Source organism: Branchiostoma floridae, chromosome 7 (assembly GCF_000003815.2).
Source record: "Branchiostoma floridae strain S238N-H82 chromosome 7, Bfl_VNyyK, whole genome shotgun sequence".
NCBI lineage: Eukaryota > Metazoa > Chordata > Leptocardii > Amphioxiformes > Branchiostomatidae > Branchiostoma > Branchiostoma floridae.
Genome location: NC_049985.1, coordinates 4,518,537 through 4,539,616, shown reverse-complemented (window position 1 = coordinate 4,539,616; position 21,080 = coordinate 4,518,537). Strand labels below are relative to the sequence as shown.

The window sequence follows — 21,080 nt, the reverse complement described above, 5'->3', positions numbered from 1 at the left end:
GTGATGATGACCTCTTCACGACTTTCAGTTATTCTTATGGTATGATGGAGAGGGGGGCACAGTGTACAAGGTGACTTCAAAGTTGTTCTTATGGTGTGATGGAGAGAGGGCCACACAAGTCAACCTTCAAGGTTTTTTTTAATGGTATTGTGGGGAGGGGGGCACACAAGGTGACCTTCAAGGTTGTTCTTATGTGTGGTAGGGACACACAAGGTGACTCTCAATGTTCTTTTGGTATGGTAGGGAAGGGGGCACACAAGGTGACTTTCAGAGGGGGTCATACAATGTGACCTTCAAGTTGTGCTAATGGTGTGGTGGGGAGGGGGGCACACAGGGTGACCTTGAAGTTTTTCTTACGGTGTGGTGTGGAGAGTTAGGGTTAGATATTTGACAAGACATCATTGAGGTAACATTTGCAATAAGATTAGTAATCAACACATGCTGTTTCCCTACAGGAACAAGAAGAGAGGGAACGGCAGGGTCCGTCAGGAATGCCTGGGTTTGGAGGAGGTGGTTTTCCCGGCATGGGCGGTTTTCCAGGCATGGGCAGCTTTCCTGGCGGGGCAGGCGGCGCAGCCGGTGGAATGCCAGGAGGGATGCCCGGAGGGTTCCCAGGCGGGATGCCCGGAGGGATGCCTGGTGGAATGCCAGGAGGGATGCCAGGAGGGATGCCTGGAGGGATGCCCGGAGGGATGCCAGACATCAACAAAATCATGTCAGATCCAGAAATCATGGCTGCTTTCCAGGTAGGGTAGCCTAGCCTTTACTGGTCACTTCTCTAATGTGGCCTTTTTGTTTTGTACAATGTCATGTCTTTAACCCTTAGAGGACTGGATAAGATTCCGGTCCACTCCAGGAGATGTTTGTGAACTATGGAACTTATTTAGTTATTAGCAGAATGACCTGAGTCTGTACTGTTTTGGGACTTGCTTGTTAAAATTCAGCTTCAAAAGTCACAAAGTAATCGTTAATAAACTTCTAGAAGCTATCTACCGGCTGTACTCATAAAAACGAGGCTGTTCCCCTGAAGTAAGCGGGGATTCCCGGAGATTTATGATTTTGGAAACGCTGCGACATTTCAGACACTATCCGGTGTTTTTCATCAGTGACTCTCTAGGGATCATTTAACCGTTTCCAAAATCATTGCCAGTTTCTTGGGTGACTGCTTTTTGCACATCTTATCATCTGGATGTCTATAACTTTTATTGACGTATGCTCTGTGCTTTTTCTTACAGGACCCGGAAGTCTTGGCCGCATTCCAAGATGTTAGCCAGCACCCTGAGAACCTGGCCAAGTACCAGAGCAACCCTAAGATCGCCAACCTCATAGCCAAGATGTCCACTAAGTTCGGAGGTCCAGGAGGGGGTCCAGGAGGACCTCCAGGGGGCCCCCCTATGGGAGATCCCCCTGCAGACCCCCCAGCAGGGGAACCCCCAGTCGACGACGGACTAGACTAGACTAGACTCGATCGGGACAAACATTCTCTTGTGTAAGAGGTTAAAAATGATGTTTAGATAGTTTTTATGCAGTAGTTGTCCTCTCTGATTGTGTAGGAATGACCTGATCATCAGGAATGTTGACCTTGGTAAAATGAAGGTCACCTTGAAACAGCCCCTACGTAGACTTTCATGACCCTGTAGTACTACTCGGAATTACTGCTTGGACTTATTCACAACCCAACTTTGGACAATCAGAATATGTACAAGGTAAGGTGTAAACTAAGGATACTTACTTTTTGTTTTGCACAGGATGTTTTTTTTTCACGCTAAATTGCCTTGATACCTTGGTGCATACATGTACATGTAACGTTATGTCTCCAGAATTGACAGAATACGTGTAGATATCAAGGAGAGGACAAGAATGCTAAGAAAGTCAAGAAACCTTAGTCGCTGCATAGGGCATGTCATGTAGGCAGACACATAAATGTGGAGTGTACTCTTCTGAAACACACAAAAGAAACATGGACAGTTTTGAGACATGTAAACAGAAATATGAACTCTTCTGGCACACGAAAATGGAGTTTTCTGACACATGTAAATGGAAAATAGAATTCACATTAACAGAAATTTAATCTGTTCGGACACATAAATAGAGACTCCTCTTACACACAAAACAGAAAATGGACTGCTCCAACACACAAGTGGAAGATGGACTGTTCTTTCTGACACACATTAACGGAAACTGTTCTGGCACACAAATAGAAAAAGAACTGCTCTGACAAACAGATTCGGACTGGTGTGACAAACGTGAAGAGAAAAAATCCACTCCCGATTGTCAGAGGAAAGAATTTGCATACATGTCCAGAAATGGGTGAAATGTACGAAGTTTGGATCAGCCTAGGTCACACGTAATTTCCGACAACTTCTAGCTTCCGACAACTTCCGACAACCGTTGTCGGTAAAGTTCGGGAAACGTCGACAATTATCTGTGACGTAGCTACGCTAAGTTCGTACATGGGGAGGACCTAATGTACGATGTACGATGTTCGAAGTTAATATGTTTTCTACTTTGTGGGTTATGCTAAGTCCGTACATGGGGCGGACCTAATGTACGATGTACGATGTTCGAAGTTAAGATTTTTCTATTTTGTGGGTTATGCTAAGTTCGTACATGGGGCGGACCTAATGTACGATGTACGATGTACGAAGTTAAGATATTTTGACTATGCTGTGGGTTATGCTAACTCTGTACGCAGCATTCTATTCTACTTTCACCTGTCGCACACGGTAAATGTGAAACATGTAGAATAACGATGTTTTGTCTGAAAATAATAAAAATGCAACATGTATTGCATTTATCTTTTGTTGAACATAAATTTTGATAATTTACAAGGTCAGCAGTCCTGCTCTCTCCAGTTTTCTCTGATTTTTTAAGTTCGTACATCGTACATCGTACACCAACCCTGCCCCTATGTACTAAGTTGGATTTTTTAAGCTCGTACATCGTACATCGTACATCAACCCTGCCCCTCTGTACTAAGTTAGATATTTTAAGTTCGTACATCGTACATCGTACATCAACCCTGCCCCTCTGTACTAAGTTAGATTTTTTAAGTTCGTACATCGTACATCGTACACCAACCCTGCCCCTCTGTACTAAGTTGGATTTTTTAAGTTCGTACATCGTACATCGTACATCAACCCTGCCCCTCTGTACTAAGTTAGATTTTTTAAGTTCGTACATCGTACATCAACCCTGCCCCTCTGTACTAAGTTAGATTTTTTAAGTTCGTACATTGTATATCGTACATCAACCCTGCCCCTCTGTACTAAGTTAGATTTTTTAAGTTCGTACATCGTACATCGTACATCAACCCTGCCCCTCTGTACTAAGTTAGATTTTTTAAGTTCGTACATCGTACATCGTACACCAACCCTGCCTACCTGTACAAAGTTAGATGACGTCACTTAAAACTTCCGAAGTTTACCGATTACGGTCTATATCTACCTTTAACTTCGTACAAGTTCGTACAAGTTCGTACACACTAACTTCGTACAATTACCCCTTTTCTGGACATACCTCAGAATTTGGTGAAATTGAAAGTGCACCAAGGCATGCTGTAAAGAGTTTAGGTCAATTCCATGTTGTGCAAATGGACATAACCTGTAAATAATGTTAGGCGGGCAGGTGACTATCTAAGAGTGATATTTCAGTAGGAAGGATTGTAGGTCAGTACTTCCCTTTACAAGTACTGGTATCCAGGGAGCGAAGAACAGCAGGGTAGCAACTCCAAAGAGACAGCAGGGCAGCAGCACTAAATAGAGACAGCAGCACTTAAAGAACAGCAATGCTGTTCAACAGCTGTTCAAAAGTGACAGCTACGCTAATGAGACAGCTAAAGTGAAGGGACAGAAGGACTTTAAGCATGCAACAGTACTAAAGAGAAATAGCAGCACTGACAGGAATAGCTGTACAACAAGCTACACTGATGAGACAGCTGCAGTGAAGGGACAGCAGTACTAAAAGGACATCTATATGAAAGGGATAGCTGTGACAGCAACACCGAAGGATAGTAGCATGGAAGGGACAGCAATAGAAAGTAGAAATGTGAAAGTTTCTGTGTTTAGTAGCTATAGGCTAGCGTTGGGCACATGTCCATGTATGTTGTTATATTCCTGCTATTTCAAAATGGCATGTTATCTGTTGAATGAACTGATTTTCCATTCCCTGCAAGCTAACCATTTATGCTTCCTACCGTTATGTTTCAACAATCTCATACTTGAAAGGCAGCTAGAGGATCCTGGCCTGTTTTGTTAAATCTGATAGTTGTGATAGGGTCCATTCATTTCAGTTAGCTCCAGCACAAAATTCCAGCATCATTGGTATGGTTAAGGACAACTATGTTGCTACTTTTGCATATCAAAGAGTTGATTAACATGTTAAGGTTTGCACTGCTGAATAGTTTGTTTGCTCCATTAATTTTTGTCATATTTTTTTTGTATGTGATGCCAAATATGGTGTACATAGTTATGCAAGTTAGTAACTGATGGGTTTTCGATAGTGTTACATGTATAATGGATAGAGAATATATTAAACAGTCGACCATAAGCCTAGAGTGAAAGCAAATGTGTTGTGCAGTTGTTTATTTAGTTTAACAATCAATTTGGTGGAGTTTTTGAACTTATTCTGCCAAGTCTCATGCTTGAACAAATGTTCACTTTGTAACTGCAATAAGTTTCCATCTTTGCTGTTCCGTGCAACTTTGTACAATTTAGTGTGTACTGCTAAAGTTGTTTTCAACAAGAATTCTCTTAACCCAAATCATGTGACATTTAAAGCAACTTGTGTGCTATTGTGTGTTTTTTGCTTTGTTTTGAATATTTTTCTGTAAGGACAATTCAGAACAGTCATAGTTCACTGTTCATTGGTGTATTGTCCAGCCAGAATTTGTGTGTTGCATCATGGGAGATGGTTGGACATTAGGCAGAGGTACTTTGTAACACCAAGGATGTTATAGCCTGGGTAACATCTGAATTCTACCAGGGCTCGTTAGGGAAGCGAGTGTAAGGAGCCCGGTAGAATTCGGATGGTACCCAGGCTAGGATATTATGTATAAGATCTTGATTTTGTAGCTGTTGTTTCTGTAATATTACACATGTGGGTCTAGAATGAGTTCCTCAATTCATGGTTACCACTTTGTGTTCTATTACCGTACCCGTGACTGTATCTTTATGTGTTGAATTCCTCTTTTGTATCCTGATTTGTTATGATTTTGTTAAGGCTCCCTTGGAAATTAGTTACTGTGTTACTGGAGGGACCGTCCTAAAGATTCATTAAATAGATGAAAAGTACACTGTAAATTACAGCCTGTCATTTTCAGATGTTACAAATTCTGTAAAATATACTTATCAGCATTGAACATTCAAATGGACAGTTGAGCAGGATAACACTTAAAGAGGGGGCATTTTAAACAGACATGTTGTAGGGTATACCAGTCTTGAATGTGCGAGTCAAACCAAATTTGACGTTTCTCTAAAATGTAGAAAAGTCGTATGGTCAAATATCAATAAAACCAACTTTCTGCAATATTACTGAGCATGAAGATTGTCATTGTGCTTTAACTCAAAAGTTCATCTGTGTTGGTATTAGTCTGTGTAATGCAAATTCTGCTGTCCAGGGCTGTAACTGGCCCCTCTCCGCGGCAGATGTTTGGCTGGCTGCTATAAGCGAGATTTAATCAGGCTACGTTGGTATAAGTACACAGATAGTCACTATAGGAGCAATAAATAGACCCTGTTACTTCTGTGTCATGCTTATGTTTCAGGGCTCGAAATATTTTTTTCTGCATACCTGCACTGGTGCAGGTAACATTGAAAATTACCTGCACCAGACAAATTTGACCTGCACCACTCTTTATTTAGGAAGTATGAATCATACTAAAATTGGTCAGGAACCATTGCTATTTTTTTCTTTTATTCTTTGTAGGTGGTACCAGTCAATGTAGCTGATAACAATCCATACACACCTACATAAGACAATATGTATAAAACCCTATAGATGGACCAGTGCAGGTTAAGTGCATGTAGACACCAGAAATACCTGCACAGCTCCAATTTTACCTGCACTAACCTGCATATGCAGGTGGTATTTCGAGCCCTTTGTTTTCTGAGGTAGCGTGCATAGTCCAGTGGTCAGTGGCCCTGCCTCTGGAACTAGAAGCCATGAGTTCGATTCCACCCAACATGCAAGCTACCAGAAAGGAGTGTGGTATTTAGGAAAGGTCGTTAAGCTGTGGTCCACTGTTCATTGTGCTTGTCAAAAAGAGCTAGGGTCATTTTCCAGGTACAATGAACTTGTAAATACTGTGTTCTCTGTCATGACCAGTGGAAGACTAGTTCTTTAGTGAGCTAAAACTGGATCGAGATCACTTTCCTTTTCTGTATAGAATAGAATGACAGATGTACAAGAATCTATATTCCATAACATTTATTTTCTCTAATACATGTATTGGTATTGGTAGTAACAATGAAATTCCTATTGTTCGAGATGAAACAATGGCTCCCAAAATCAACTTCTGTGCTCGTCATTTCAAACGGCCCTTAGTATTAACACACAAACATTTCAACGGACCTGCAATGTTTACGCAAATCTGCCTGGTACACCTATTATTAATATGTAAATTTATGTAAAGTGCTGCTTCCAATATACAGGAGTATGCAGCCTTTGTTTGGTGTAGAAAAAAAGTCAAAAGCTAGACAAGTATAAGACATGAAAATGTCTTTCCACAGAAATGAACAATCATCCTTGACACGACTTCTGTCTAATTCTGTCCTCAAGATGGCAGAGGTTTTGTGAGGAAGGCTAAAGGGATTCTGTACAAGTAAGATCTGTAATTAACACTGGTAAAAATCCAATGTAATAAGGCTAATTGTATAATGCTATGTTCCTAGGTAAAATGTCCAAGTTCCTGCACCAAACTTTTATGTTGCCAGGCCATAGAGACCAGTGATAAGGACCTTCTATATGTACCAAAAACCCCATGTTCTGGCACCCTTACATTTGTATATATGTTTCAACCCCTTTGTGCTAGGGTTAGGGGGTGTCATAACATTGGGAATTGGAACATTCAAGTAGGACTAGGAGTACTGGAATATAGGGGAATTGAAACATAGAAGTATCGGCACATAGGGGTATCAAAACTTATGGGTGTCGGGACATTGGAACATGTTTGTATAACCAAGTGATACACCACGTCATGTATGTTCTCCATTCTGTACTGTTACACTCACCAACACATTCAATCTAAACATTCCTGTATTACACTTCATGTCTCTGTATATCGTACAAATACTGACCGTTGTAAATGCTCGTGTCGTGTCCAAAAACGTCAAAAATCATTCACATCAAACGCTGAGATCAGTTGTGTGATTCAATATCTAGCAGCCTCACTGCAGCCTGTTTCTGTGCTACAACAGTGCTGTATTATTGTTACCACCTAATTTTTCATAGTCAAGCATCCTCACAGACATCCAGGTCAAAGGAACACATTCAACAAAAGTAGAAAGTAGTATACAAGGTGCAACCAGACACCAATAAATCAGGTACACATATACGGTATACAGGTGGGTTTTTTTAGATAAGCAAAATTCTTTGACTGTATTTAAAGCACCCAATCGGTGAACAGACTGAAGACTTTAATCTAACACGCATTACGGACACCCATACCACACCTGTTATCAGCAGTGCCACACATATGTAGCATGTATGTAAATTTCTTACAATAGTATGTAAAATTTGTTCTGCGAGCTATTCTCGCGGAGAATCTTAAGAATTTGTACACAATCATACGTAATACCTTAAGTCTAAATAAAATACCCTCTGCACCAGACCAAGCCTGATAAAAAACACTTGATAAGAATGATATTCACATCAATACTCTACATGTACAGGTTCTTACATATTGGTTATCAATGTTACGATAGGATGGTAAATCCTCACCCTAACAACAACAACTAGTTATGTATACGTGCTACACAACATTTTCCAGATTCTGCTAATACTTATATCAGGTATTTCATAAAATACATTCCTCAAAGCTACCAATGAATCGCTCAGCGGATAACATTTCAAACCTTCAGTTTCTTTTTAAGTCATAAAATAATTTCTACTGTCCTGTTATTTAATTGCAGTAAGTGTCAGGACATAAAAGCAAAGCCTAAAAACAATAAATTTGCACTACAGATAAATCACATCAGGAAATATTCCACTTCAGGCATATCCATGGGATCTGGTCTCACATCAATGTTGTTGACGGGATCTGGTCTCGCACTAATGTTGTTGATGAAATCTGGCCTCACACCAATGTTGTTGATGTTATCTGGTCTCACACCAATGTTGCTGATGGGATCTGGTCTCACACCAATGTTGCTGACGGGATCTGGTCTCAAACCAATGTTGCTGATGGGATCTGGTCTCACACCAATGTTGCTGATGGGATATGGTCTCACATCAATGTTGCCGACAAGGTATGGTCTCATACAGCAGTGAACGCATCACCTGAAGTTTGAGAAGAATAAAGGTCAAAGATAGGCTTCTGAGCACAACTTAACAGAGGTTAGGACATATTAGGTATTAGTAATAAACTAAACATGCACTGATTCTCTTCAGGCAGCAATTTTTGTCTCAAACTTTAATCCTTATACCAAACAAGGTCTAACTGGAGTCAATTGTATGGCTCCGAGACAGTCCCATTTCTCAGTCTTCCATCTGTGTTTAGTTCAGGGGGGACAATCGGCTTGCTAGGTGCCATTCTGGTCAGTTTCTGTTACAATTTTTGTCTACTCTGATTTGTTGCCATTGATATAAACCAACCAAAATGGCACCATGGCCAACTTCTACTAAGTTCTAGCATGGTCAGTCACAGGGAGCACCATTGGGGACTGGAAGATGTTGGGTTTTACAAACTGAACAGATGTGTATGTTAGGTTGACCTGGTTCTACAAGTCTCCCCCACTATTTCTAAGTGGTATCCTGGTGTTAGTAGGAGCACACAGTGTTATTCTGTATTTTTCTTGATTACATGTTGGGCAAAGTCCTTTCAACAGTGTATGCCTTCTAGTACTGCAAAGACAAGTCTTAAGATTCAGTTAGAAATAGAATGTCATCTTGAAACTTAAGGGATATAAAGGAACCCACGTAACCTCATGCAGTAGGGACAGCCCTATGTTCCGATACCCCTATCTTATAAATTTATCAGATAAATCTACATTGTTGTATGTTCCGATACCAAGGCACCTCTGTTCTGGTACCCCCATGCTCTGGCAACCCTACATACATATATTTGAGGTTGGCGTAAGGGGCATTGAAACATGGGTGTGTCAGGACATAGGGGTGTTGGAACATGGGGATTGGAACATGGGGATGTTGGAATATAAGGGTGTCAGACCATGGGGGTGTTAGAACACTGGGTTGTGGAACATGGGGGGGGGGGTGAACATAAGGGTGTCAGAACAAACGTAGGGGTGTCAAAACACAGGAGTCAGAACATTGGGGTGTTGTAACAAAGGGATGTTGGAACATTGCGGCGTCAGAACATTGGATTTTAACCCCAGCAGTAGCCCCTTGTACTAGTCTGTGTTACATCTCTTGCTGGCTGGGGTTAATAACCCCCTACCCTTCTAGGTGGCGGCAACTATAAGGCCGGCCGCTAGGAGCGCGATTTTAGTCAGGCTACCCCTTGTGCTGCCTGCGACTGAACCACCAAAAACGTTAACCACTGTTGTTTATTCAAAACAGAGCTTTGATCAAATCACATTGACAACACAACAAGGACAGATTGGGAATGATCAGACTTTTAGTAAATCAATGGAAAAATTGAACCAGCGACAAGAAAAGTAGGGTTCGAATTCTCTGCCACCAAAATTTTCAACCTGTAAGTGTAACTTGAACATGCAAGTATGGCTGCATTCCTTTATGAAATCCTGACAGAATCTGGATTATTTTTAACCCAAGAACGTGCAACCCTTTAACCCAAGTTAATTCCGACAGAACCGTAAATACTGGAGCTGTTACCATGGCAACGTGCATGCAGATGGAAGACTGGTTCAATCAGAGGAAGAAGTAGAAGGGAGGGCACTGCCGGCCCCGGAACCTGAATCATCAAGAGAGAGAAGCTGAGAAAGAGATCGAGACGCAGCGAACAGACCGGTAGAAGTTAGCAGGCCGGCTTAGCGGCACAACCTGCAACATATCATAGTCATAGTGGCGGTGGAAACCACTTTAAGTAACTGTTGTTATTGGTTATTGTCATGCCTGAATGTTTGCGAAACAAAAAACCTTTCTCAGCAAGTCCTTTTGGCAAGGGTTGCACTATAACCAAGCTGTAAAAGAGTCTGAAATTGGAAAAAAAAAGAATGAAAGGCCTTTAATTTTTAAAGCTTTTATACAAATTTCATGCTTTCGAAATGCAACAAAATACTTCTTAGAAATAGCGCATTGCAAACTCCATCTTCGAATTCTGCTTTGTGCCAAAACCCAGCATACCCGCAGTTCCCAAACAACATACCCTTAAGCAGTTCCCAAGCATCCCCAAACAGCAAGCCAATTGCAAAGCTTCAGCATAAGCTTAGATTTTTATCAAGTTAGGGTATCTGCCATAAAGAAAACTTAACAACTGCAAAACTGCCTGAGCTAAGAAAATGTCTGACATCCCTGCTGGTAAGTTATTCCCATGTTCTTTTGGTATGTCACATAGATAGCGCAAGAACTGTTTGTTTGGAAGAAGCCTCCCTCAACTAGCCTGGGTACCATCCAGGCAGTAGTTCACTTTCCTATGTTCGCTTCTGCTACCCATCTGGGGAACTGTATATTCAAATCTTTTGGTGGTGACATCAGTTAATGAGCAAATTAAGGAATGAGCACTAGAGTGCTCGTTTGATGACAACGGGCCTTCACCCCCAACTGTATATAGTGTATAATAAATGTCAGAGCAAACTATAGCTACTATCCAGATGGTACCCAAGCTATCCCTCAACATGTACATGTACTTTAAAAAAATTCAATGAAAATGTACATAACTGAATATTGCACATGTTGAGCTATGATATGAGTAGGGTCACGAATACAGCAGGTAATAGTGGAGGAAGTCTCACCTTTCTCATTGCTGTAGCAGTTGGAACAATGGAGCGCGTTCGCCCGAATCCGGACATCGGTGCCCTGCTGTCCGTTCCCCAGCTGAATGCCGCAGATGGAACACCGGAAGCAGGTGATGTGGTAGAACAGGCCCAGCGACTCGATGATCATGGCGGCGCCGCGGCCCAGCGGCTCGCCGCAGTGCGTACACAGTTTCCGTCCGCTCACGGACTTCCCACCGCCGCCGCCCACGGGACGCGAGGGCGGGCTCTGCTGCGGACGCGTCGCACGCTGGGTCAGGGCGTCCTTAATGTGGTCCGGGATTGGTCCCTGCGATGTCGTCCGCTCTGGCGGGGCTGAACGGCGGTTTATCATTCGCGCCTGAACGTCCTCGTCGCTTCTGTTCGGGTGGATTCTGCGCGGGACTGGGACGTCCGGTGGTGGGTGGGAGGGTGGCCCGGTGGGTGGCCCGTGCACGGAGTGCCTGTTCTTTGGTTGTGGCTTCACCAGCGGTGGGAGGGGCTCGATGATGCCGGGAGCGCGTGGTTGGCCCGTCTGGTCCTGAAGCCGTCGGCGCTCTGCCTCCTCGATTAACCAATGGGGCTGGTCACCCGATGATGGCCTTTCCTGGGGTCCCCGTGGGAGGGGTCGGATATCCGGAACATTCCTGACGCACAAAGTTAAATGACATTTATGTCAGACATTCTTCATCAAAACACTCTTTTGAAACTGAAGAACACCCATCACATCTGGCACCCAACATCAGTGAGCACCTGAAGGGTCCAGGAAAGCAAAATTCACTCTACGTAAACCTCATACATATAGCCCTTTTTACTGTAGTATTGTTACCCTCTTTACAGATAAACAACTGTTATCTCTATAATAAGTGATGTTTATGGACAGGTTGATACAGGTTACAACTGTTGCACTGGGAGTTCATTCAAAATAGAGCTTTGATCAAATCACATTAACAACATTTGACAACGTCAATACCAAATACACCATGTTGTATTCTATATTTCTCACCCAACTTCCTCCATCCTCCTGTTCTCCTGCTCCTCTGCTCTCCGCTGCCTCCTCCTCCTTTCCTCCTCCTCCATCAGTCGCTGGTGTTGCTTAGCAGCCGCCTCAATCCTGGCTCTCTCCTCCTCAGCATCCCACTCCTCCTCAGGGTGGTCCCGAGGGGGCTGCCTTGGCTGCGGAGACGGGCGGTGCACCGCGGGGGGTACCGCGGGCGGTACCGGGCTGTGGTCCTGGGCGGCCTGCTGCAGGCGCGCTCGCTGGTTCTCGATCTCCAGTCGGTGCTGATCAATTCTCCGCCTCTCGTCCTCACGCTTCTGTCGCTCCAGTTCAGCCTGCAGGATAGCAAAGAATATTCCATCTTACAACACATCTAAACTAAGCCAAATGAAAATGTGTGGAGAAATAACAAGTTCAATGATTATCTTTTCCTGTAGGGTTCATTAATAAATAAGAACTCTTCTGTTTTTCTGTTATTTATTTGTTATTGATTCGTTCCAAGAAAGCAAACCTACTGTAGTTACAACAACAACACCAAAGATAGAGGCTGCTGGCAAGCTGCCATTAACTTAAGCCACTACGTCTAACCATTGCTTGACAGGGAACAACAAATGATAAACCAGATATTGATTTTGAGTGAGTGAAAGCAAACCTAAATTTTTCTAACTTCCTGTTCCTGCAAATATAATCTGTTGATGGACTATTACAACTCTATGTCTCATCTAAAATACAAATTTCTATCTTTGCTAAGAGTTACCCTTTTGTAAAAGTCTGTTGCTACCTTTTTTTGAAAGAGTAAGCCTACTTTTTACCTGAGCAACTAGTTTTGCCATATCTTATTACCTACATATAGATGTCTAAACCTCCATTGTTGTAATTTCTGTAACTTTTACAACATGTCTTATCTGGAAGGTGCATCTTTCTTTTGTGTGTGCACCTTTTCCCGTACATGTCATAGTCTGTTATTTGCTCTTTTTCCAAAAGAATTATCCTACCTTTTGCCTCATCTCCTCCTGCTCTCGCATGAACTCTTCTTCCTCCTGCAGCATCTGCTGCTCCGCCCGTTTCTCCTCCTCATCGTCCCATCTCTGCTCCGGAGGATGCTGCTCCTTCTCATCATAGTAGAACTGATCTCCAGCATTTGGCAGGCCTGGCTCGCCATTCTCCACCCTAGACAGATCAGTGTAATACGTCAGGCCAGAATCTATGGATGCATCAGACAGCTATGCATACTATAATTTTAATGTCTTATCTGAATGCCCATACAATTGGGAACAGTGGACCAGTTCCAATATATCCTGCACTTCACAAAATGTGGAGCTAGCACAAAAGGGGAAGCTGCTATGAATCAGACCTAAAATGTTTAGATAACAAGGAAATGCCTTGGTTGTCATAAAATTGCAGGAACTTTTTTGGTCACTGCAAATTTACCTAGTACATCTTCGTTCCATCCTTGCATCAGATTTAGATGATTGAATAATCATTATGCGATCAATAAAATCAAGCTAACGTGGCTTTACATTATAATCACAACTAATAGGTGCCTGTCATTAAAAGATGCAGAAACTTGCATCAGATAGCAGAAAAATAGCTCTGAGACAAGTCTGCAAACTCCAGAAGGACCAGGTTATAGATTCTGACCTGGATCGAGCATGCTCCTCTTCCCTCTTTCTCTCCTGCTCCTCCTGCCATCTTCTCTCCTCCTCCTCCTCCTCCCATCGTCTCCTGTCCTCCTCCTGTTAACAAACAACAAAGGGCTTCTAACTGAATCTGAGATAGAAGAACTTAACTACCGGTAAGGTACATGTATATTTGATATTAAAAACCATATCTCTTTTATGTCAAGTAACATGTATAAAGTTAAAATCAAAGAAAAAATGAAAAAGATTTTAAAATCCAACAGTAAGACAAAGAGTCTGAAAACCATACGTACCTCTTGTCTTCGTTTTTCCTCTTCTTCCCACCTCCTTTGTTGTTCCTCTTCTTCTTTCCTTTGCTGTTCTTCAGCTAGCTGTCTCTGCTGTTCCTCTTCCTGTATTCTTTGCTGTTCCTCCTCCCACCTCCTTTGCTGTTCTTCCTCCTCTCTTTGTCGCTGTTCTTCAGCTAATTTTCTTTGCTGTTCCTCTTCTCTCCGTCTTTGCTGTTCTTCCTCCCACCTTCTTTGTTGTTCTTCTTCATTTCTTCTGCGCTCTTCAGCCTCCCGTTTTCTTTGCTGTTCTTCTTCCCACCTTCTCTGCTGTTCCTCCTCCTCCCTTCTTTGCTGTTCCTCAGCTAACTTTTTCTGCTGTTCCTCCTCTGCCTTCCTCTGCTGTTCCCTGAGCTGCAGCTGTTGCTGTTCCCAGCTGCTGCGATCCTGCAGAGTTTTTGACTCCTCCTCTTCATCATTACTTGGCTTGAAAGGCTGTGTGAGGCAGAAAAATTAAAAACATTTCACAAAAGTCCATGTTGTCTTGTGATAAGGGTTGTTGACTTAAAGAATCCAAAGTTTAAGGGTTCAACTCGGCACTTTATACCTGTTTTCTATTTCCTTGCTCGGAAATTGAGTTTCAACTTTAATTTATTTGGTTAGGGGCATTTTCTCAGATGGAACTCAACACAAAGGTCCCATGCTGGAGGCGAGGAACACCTTGAGCATGTTAAAGACCCCTCCACACATCTTAGATGGGGTCCACCTCTATGTGAGTGGATCAAATCTTACAGTCATGTCTTACACAGCTTGTGTATACTGTTACAAAACTGGTGTGTTATGTCCAAATGCAATTTACTGGCTATAAAAAACAACCAACCAAAAAACAAGTCAACATTTTCCGACGCACACATTTTTATTTGTTGAAATGAAAACAGCAGGCCGTGGCCTGGCTGCAGTACTGGCACGGAACGATATGATGATGATGAGCAGAAAAAAACACCGAAAAACTGAGTAACGTTAAAACAGTAGGCAAATAAAATGTCTGGTGTGTTACACCAAAGGGTGATTATATTCTGGCTATTATACAGAATACAGATACAGATGTCAACCCACCTTGCTAACGGGCGGCCTGACACTAGCCCACGGTTTGGGAGCATACAGCAGTGCAGGGTCCGACTTCTTCCTCTCGATGGACTTCTTCAGCCGGTTCTCGTAGTCCACCTTGAACTGTTCCTGTTGTTTCTGGAACTGTTCCCGCTGTCGCTCCTCCTGCGACCTCTGCCACTCCGCCAGACGGTTCCGCTCATCCTCAAGGTTATAGGAGCGCGGACGGGACTCCAGCGGCTTGTAGCCTGAGGAGGATAATTGAAAATACACATTGTTAGGAGTGCAGGAACTAGAGCTACATGTATTGTAGATTGACAATTTCCACAGTTGTTGGATTCAAAACATTTTCTACAGCTGTGAAGGGTATGCAGCTTGAACTTCAAATTATTTTCTGTAACAAACTACAAGTCCCTGGCCAGATTTGTAGGCTGCCTCAGTAAAAAGTCTGCCCAAGCCACTAAAATAGATGTGTCCCACAGATGAAGATGAACATGTTGCAATACGTTTTCCCACCACCACAGACAGCCATGGAATTCATTAATCAATTCCACAGCTGTGGAATTCATCAATCCATGGTGTCCAGAACAGAGTCAGTGCTGTCTCCAGCTTGAAATTTATTTCCGTCCCTAATATTTTTTGGGTGGAGGGATCGGGCTGAAGGCCCGACGCGAGCGCCGCAGGCGCTCGCCAACTAGGGGGGTCCGGGGGCATGCTCCCCCGGGAAAATTTTAAAATCAAACCCTCTAAAACGCTATTTTACGTATTTTCAGAGGCAAAATTTCATTCCACAAAGTAGGACTACCGACACCCCACGATCTGGAAACAATAAGCTTTGTTCCGACTGCCCCGCCACTTGGTCGGGCATTTCGCTTACGAAATAAGCAGTGTTACGTTTACACTCTGAAATTACACTCATGATACTTGTTCGTCGTCATTTTCACGTATTTGTAGATGATTTGTGCATAGTTCGGGGGCTGGATAACGTCACTGGTGCTGGCATTATTGGCCAAGGTCCATTGACGCATTTCAGCATGTAAGATCGTATTAAAACTTAAAGGAAGTTTACTTCACATATTTTGTCTGGTACTGATTGCTCATGATCAGTTAAGTTACTATACTATATTTTGCTTAATAACTCTTCATTTTGCTGGTGTTGTGTTGTTGTTTCTTAAACCATCAAGAAATGTGCATTTCTCGACAAAATTATCACCTTACTGCTCATCGTCCAGTACCGTCCAAAGGGTACAGATTTGCAAATATCGGAGAAAAATTGCCAACAGCGATCATGTTCATAGCGCTGGGTAAGAATACTGTGATATACAGGATGAAACAGTCTCCCGATAGTTATTTTCTGATATAAAATAAATGCCAATCCGAATTCCAAAATTCAACCCAATTAAACTACGCAGAACAAAGATAATTCTCACGGCTAGACTTTCCGTAAGGGGCAACCTACGCGGGGGCATGTCGATGGGGTCGGCAGTCAACCGTCAAAAGAAGCGGGCTGACCGTGAAAATAGTCTCCTACTTACATTTTTCGGCGGGCAACTTCCGTATAATTTTAGTGGAAGGTCAGCAAAAAAGATATACAAGTTTGATTCCCGACATTTCCCCGTGAAAACAGCGTTACATACCGCCGAAAAATATCTATGTAAGCTGTAATAGCAGCGAGTTGGAAAATGCGACTGGACGTGTTGTTACCATGGTAGCAGCATTGGCGGCAGCCTTTTGACATAGCGCCTGTGACAGGGTGTGCGTCATAATTCCACAAATCCAATCAACTTTGCACCAATCACAGCCAGCAGCGGCGCGGACAAAGCGGTAACACCATGTCAATCACGAAGAAGCGCGGAACTTTACGAACACGGCGCTGCGAACTAGGTCCCAAATCCAAGCACAAACGTGCTTTTGAAGATGCATTTCGCAAGAATCGGCCCTGGCTTTGTCACATCGTAGACGTAGACGGTGAGAATATGGTCTGTTTACAGTTTGCACGATGGTTGTAGTCTTGTAGAACTATGAAAATCACCAGTGTGAGGGTTTACTGAGGCCTCCGCGGTCCGACACACACACGACGGCCGAGAGAGAAAGATAATTTCTAAACTGCCGTGTCCGGTTCATAATGAATTGCAGTTTCCCGTTAATGTTGATTTTAAATCGTATAAGGGCCGGATGATTCCAATCGGCATTGCAAAATAAAGCAGTGGTTAGGTAAGATAACGCCGCAGCCCCGCCTTCTCTTGCGCCACGGGAATAGCACGTTTTGCCGATCTCTGATTTCCACACATCTCCGTATGTCGGGGCCGCATGAGACAATGTTTATTTCGTGGCTTGGAAAGTGGAGGCGTGGTGAAGGAAAAGTCGATTAAATTTGAAGTCGGAAGCCTATTTTAGTTATTGAACCTGCCTTTTTAAGCTAACAAAACTGCATTTTTATGTCATGAAATTAAGATTTTGTGGGACGGAATGGGTGAATTTTTTTTCCGTCCCGACGAGTAAATTTCCGTCCAGGGACGGAGGGACGGGTCCTGGAGACAGCACTGGTCCAGAATAAACCGTTCATTTATTTTCTTTCATGGTATGAGTGGGTACTCTCATAGTTTTGTGCTGTTTCATGTTTACGGTTAAAACAATACTTGATTGTCATGTATTCATAGTGGAGAGGCACCACAAAAACTGCAGAAAAGAAATGCTACAATTCTTTTTATTAAGAAACAATACCTCAGGTTCAATGCTGGATATTAACATTTCATGTGCAGATTTCTTCTAACTACACCAAGTACTAAAAACTGTTGAATAAAGCAAACGTACCTGATTCTAACTGCGGCGGGGTATAGCTGGATAGTTTACTCTGCAGCTTCTCCACTTCAGGTGGAGGCTTGTCTTCACCTTTAGCATCTAGGAAAAGAAAATATAATTAGTTAACCAGACTGAAGGAGAATGGGCTGATGTGGCCTACAACATTGTGTTAACTAGGGGTTAACCAGGGTTTAATCAGAGGTTAACCAGTTAACTAGGCTACCTACCAGTTCTGACTCAGAGTCGTCCTTGTTAACCAGGTTAGTAGGTATAAAAGGTGGGGTTTATCTCACTGGAGATATTGTTGGGGTTTATCTGGTGATGTTGTATATTTGTGGCATGTTATTTTTGTAGCCTAGCCTGGTATCTATTCTATTCTAGCTCCGTTTGCTCCTTTGCTGGCTTTTACACAGAACAGTCTGGCACCCGATGGTACAGAAAAGATTGGTTAAGTTTAGTAATTCACCTAGAAATAAGCAGAGAGTTCTTGTAACTGCATGGTAATGGGGTTTGTATTCTGAAGTTTGATCCTTGCTTCTAAGAATTTTAATCAATTCCTGAAATAATGCTGGAAATAAGGAAAAAAATGTTTCAAAAGGGACAATTACTAAACACAACATAACAGACTAAGCAACAGCTACATTAAATTTTGTAACTGGCATTAGCTTGCGTAACCTATCTTCGTATCATCGACGTGCCAGCCTATTCTGTGAGGAAGCAATCATTGGAGAGAACCAGAGCTAGAATACCGTAGGACTCACTGATACCAGGCCTCCTGTAACCTTTAACCCCTCCACCAGTCATGGCTGTACCTACCCACGCCCAGGAAGAAGTCAGAGCGCCGCTTCAGGTTCTGAGAGGCTATCTCAGACTCAGTGTCCCTGCGACGCAGGACCACCTCGGGTTTGGGCTGCTGCAGCTCGGGGTCGTCTACGTGGGGGTCATGTCGTCATGGGAACGAGTTGTCATGGGAACACAACAAACACAAGATGGACATGCACAAGGGTTAGTCCACACCCAAACAAAATGTTGTTAAGAAATCATAAAAAGAAATTATAAACAAAAAAAAATAAGCACAGCACTGCACTGCATAAAACTGACAACAAGTCTGTTTTCAATGTTAATGTTCCTTTGTTGACCAAATATTAACATCTTTGAGATAATAATGCCACGATTGATTAGTTAGGAGAGGAAAATAGAATACAGTCACAATTTGAAATAGATACGAATTCTATCAAAATTTTCCAATTTTTCACACATGGACGAAAACAACTGCTTAGAAATACATGTAAATTGCAATCACGTCTTTCTGCAAATTGAATTTGTCTCTTAAGGTTACACAGAAAACCATGTTAAAATTGACTGGAGTTTGTCTTTATTCTGACAGTCTATTCAAGTTTTGATGCTTTTCAGTCACCCCAGCATGAAATGTCTGCCAGTGACTCTAGAGCAGACTGTCTGCTGTTTGGTTTGAGGAAGCTTTATTGAAAAACAGCGCATGCAGAATCAACTGAGGCTGACAAAAAACACCAAACAGAAAACAACGAAAAGTAAAATACACATATGGTGGGCACTTGGCTAGCTGGGTCTTACCAATACCTGAGCTGGCCAGAGAGAGGTTTGACAACCTAATGCAAACTGTAACAGGTACGTATAATGCAAGGCCGTGTCTGCATATAACTCAATATGCAAAATACACCTGTTACAAAATGTAATATTGGGTGGGACAAAACCAAACCTGGTCTGTACAAAGTTACAATCGTCTTGTCTTCCTTTATTTCCTGAAGAAACACCTTCACAGTTCTCCCATGGATCCCATGACATTTGGGCACCTAGACAGTTCAAGCCCTAGCCAGTCAAGAAGATTTGGCACCAAGGTAAGGACAGTTAGCCCTAACTCTAACTCTAACCCTAACCCAAACCAAAACTGTAATACGAAACCCTAACTCTTACCCTAGCTAACCAAAGCTCTAATACTAACACTTGCCCCTACGCTTACTCTAACCTTTCCTAGGCCTGGTTCCAAACTCTCCTGTTTGGTTTTTGGGCCCAAACTGTCAAGGTGTGGAAACGTCTCTATACCTAAGTAACCATGGCAACACCCACCTTTAAGAAGCGAGATCTCCATGTGTTGTCCCGGCGGGTCGACACGCCACTCCTTGGACTGCCACGTGCCGTCCTTCCGGCCCGACTTGTCCAATCGCTCGATCCTGTCTGCCAAGGACGCGTCGTCTCGCGCCTTCACCGCTCGGGTTACTGGCTCTTCTTTAACTTCATTGTCCAACCTAAAGGGCAGGAAGGAAACAACGTTGTACTTAAAGGAGCATCTCAGTTTTACAATAGACTCAGGGACAGAATCTTCTCACCCTCCACTTAGAACCAGTTCACCACCCATGATTGGCATAAAAGTAGCCATAGTGGCCAGCCTTACAGTTGCCACCACCTTGGGAAGGGGGTCATTAACCCCAGCCAGGGAGAGATTGCGTAAACACAGGCTAGCATGAAAGCACCTACAGCAATTTTTAAATTGTGGTTATTTTCATGATGACCAGCAATATCATGAGACTGAGAATATGCATTTCCATTGCATTGCTACTGTTCTACAGAACTCTTTCAATTTTAACCGCAAACCAACCGCTCAATCCTCTCCGCCAAGGAATCATGATCATTGTCTTGTGTCTTCAAGACTCGAGTTACCGGCTCTTCTGTAACTGAATCGTCTTCCAACCTAAGGGGGAAGTGAGGAATTGACCTTGTACTTCAACACTGAGACTGAATTTACCCTCCCACACTCAAGAGTCACAGTTTACCACTTATGACTGTTAAATTTTCAAACTATTTCAAATTTGAAAAAAAGACATTTCAAACTTTTAAGCTGAAATTTCTTTTGAGTTGAAAGCTGAATATCAGGTTATTATTATGTTATCCACAACAAAATTTGAAACAATGTAAATTATCTTTTTAAACCTTGAAATTAAGACGCCACAAAAAACCCTTTTCCAGTCCTACAACGATATTGAATTTGAATTTGCAATTATGGTTTTTTAAAATGATATAAGAAGTAGAACTGTTTCAGTTCAATGTACAACATGTAATAACATTCAATTTTTTAAATTAGTAGATCTGCTAATGATTCTAAATACGGTAAAACATGCCCTACCTGGGATGAAGGAGA

The 21,080-nt window shown here is 42.6% G+C and overlaps 2 protein-coding genes across 18 annotated transcripts in view; one reads left to right on the top strand and one right to left on the bottom strand.

Annotated features, from left to right (window-relative positions):
* The first annotated feature begins 460 nt into the window (after positions 1–460).
* Positions 461–1,786, top strand: LOC118420293 (FAM10 family protein At4g22670-like). The gene is made up of 2 exons (XM_035827026.1): positions 461–746; positions 1,236–1,786. Exons 1-2 carry the CDS (start codon positions 492–494, stop codon positions 1,455–1,457), a joined length of 477 nt encoding a protein of 158 aa, XP_035682919.1. The 5' UTR covers positions 461–491; the 3' UTR covers positions 1,458–1,786.
* A 6,036-nt stretch (positions 1,787–7,822) lies between these two features.
* The window catches only part of LOC118419103 (LIM and calponin homology domains-containing protein 1-like), a 43,187-nt gene continuing 29,929 nt past the window's right edge, over positions 7,823–21,080 (bottom strand). For 14 of the 17 annotated variants that reach the window (XM_035825388.1, XM_035825392.1, XM_035825395.1 and 11 more), the window contains 12 exons: positions 20,541–20,633; positions 20,012–20,190; positions 18,722–18,835; positions 17,918–18,004; positions 15,113–15,351; positions 14,024–14,491; positions 13,732–13,826; positions 13,086–13,260; positions 12,097–12,425; positions 11,091–11,737; positions 10,012–10,090; positions 7,823–8,496 (listed from right to left, as the gene is read on the bottom strand). In XM_035825388.1, coding sequence (XP_035681281.1) covers positions 10,044–10,090; positions 11,091–11,737; positions 12,097–12,425; positions 13,086–13,260; positions 13,732–13,826; positions 14,024–14,491; positions 15,113–15,351; positions 17,918–18,004; positions 18,722–18,835; positions 20,012–20,190; positions 20,541–20,633 — 2,473 coding nt within the window. In that variant the 3' untranslated portion in view covers positions 7,823–8,496; positions 10,012–10,043. Of the gene's footprint in view, positions 8,497–10,011; positions 10,091–10,275; positions 10,332–11,090; positions 11,738–12,096; positions 12,426–13,085; positions 13,261–13,731; positions 13,827–14,023; positions 14,492–15,112; positions 15,352–17,917; positions 18,005–18,721; positions 18,836–20,011; positions 20,191–20,540; positions 20,634–21,080 lie in introns of all 17 variants that reach the window. The other 3 variants (XM_035825391.1, XM_035825400.1, XM_035825399.1) reach the window with 3 other exon arrangements.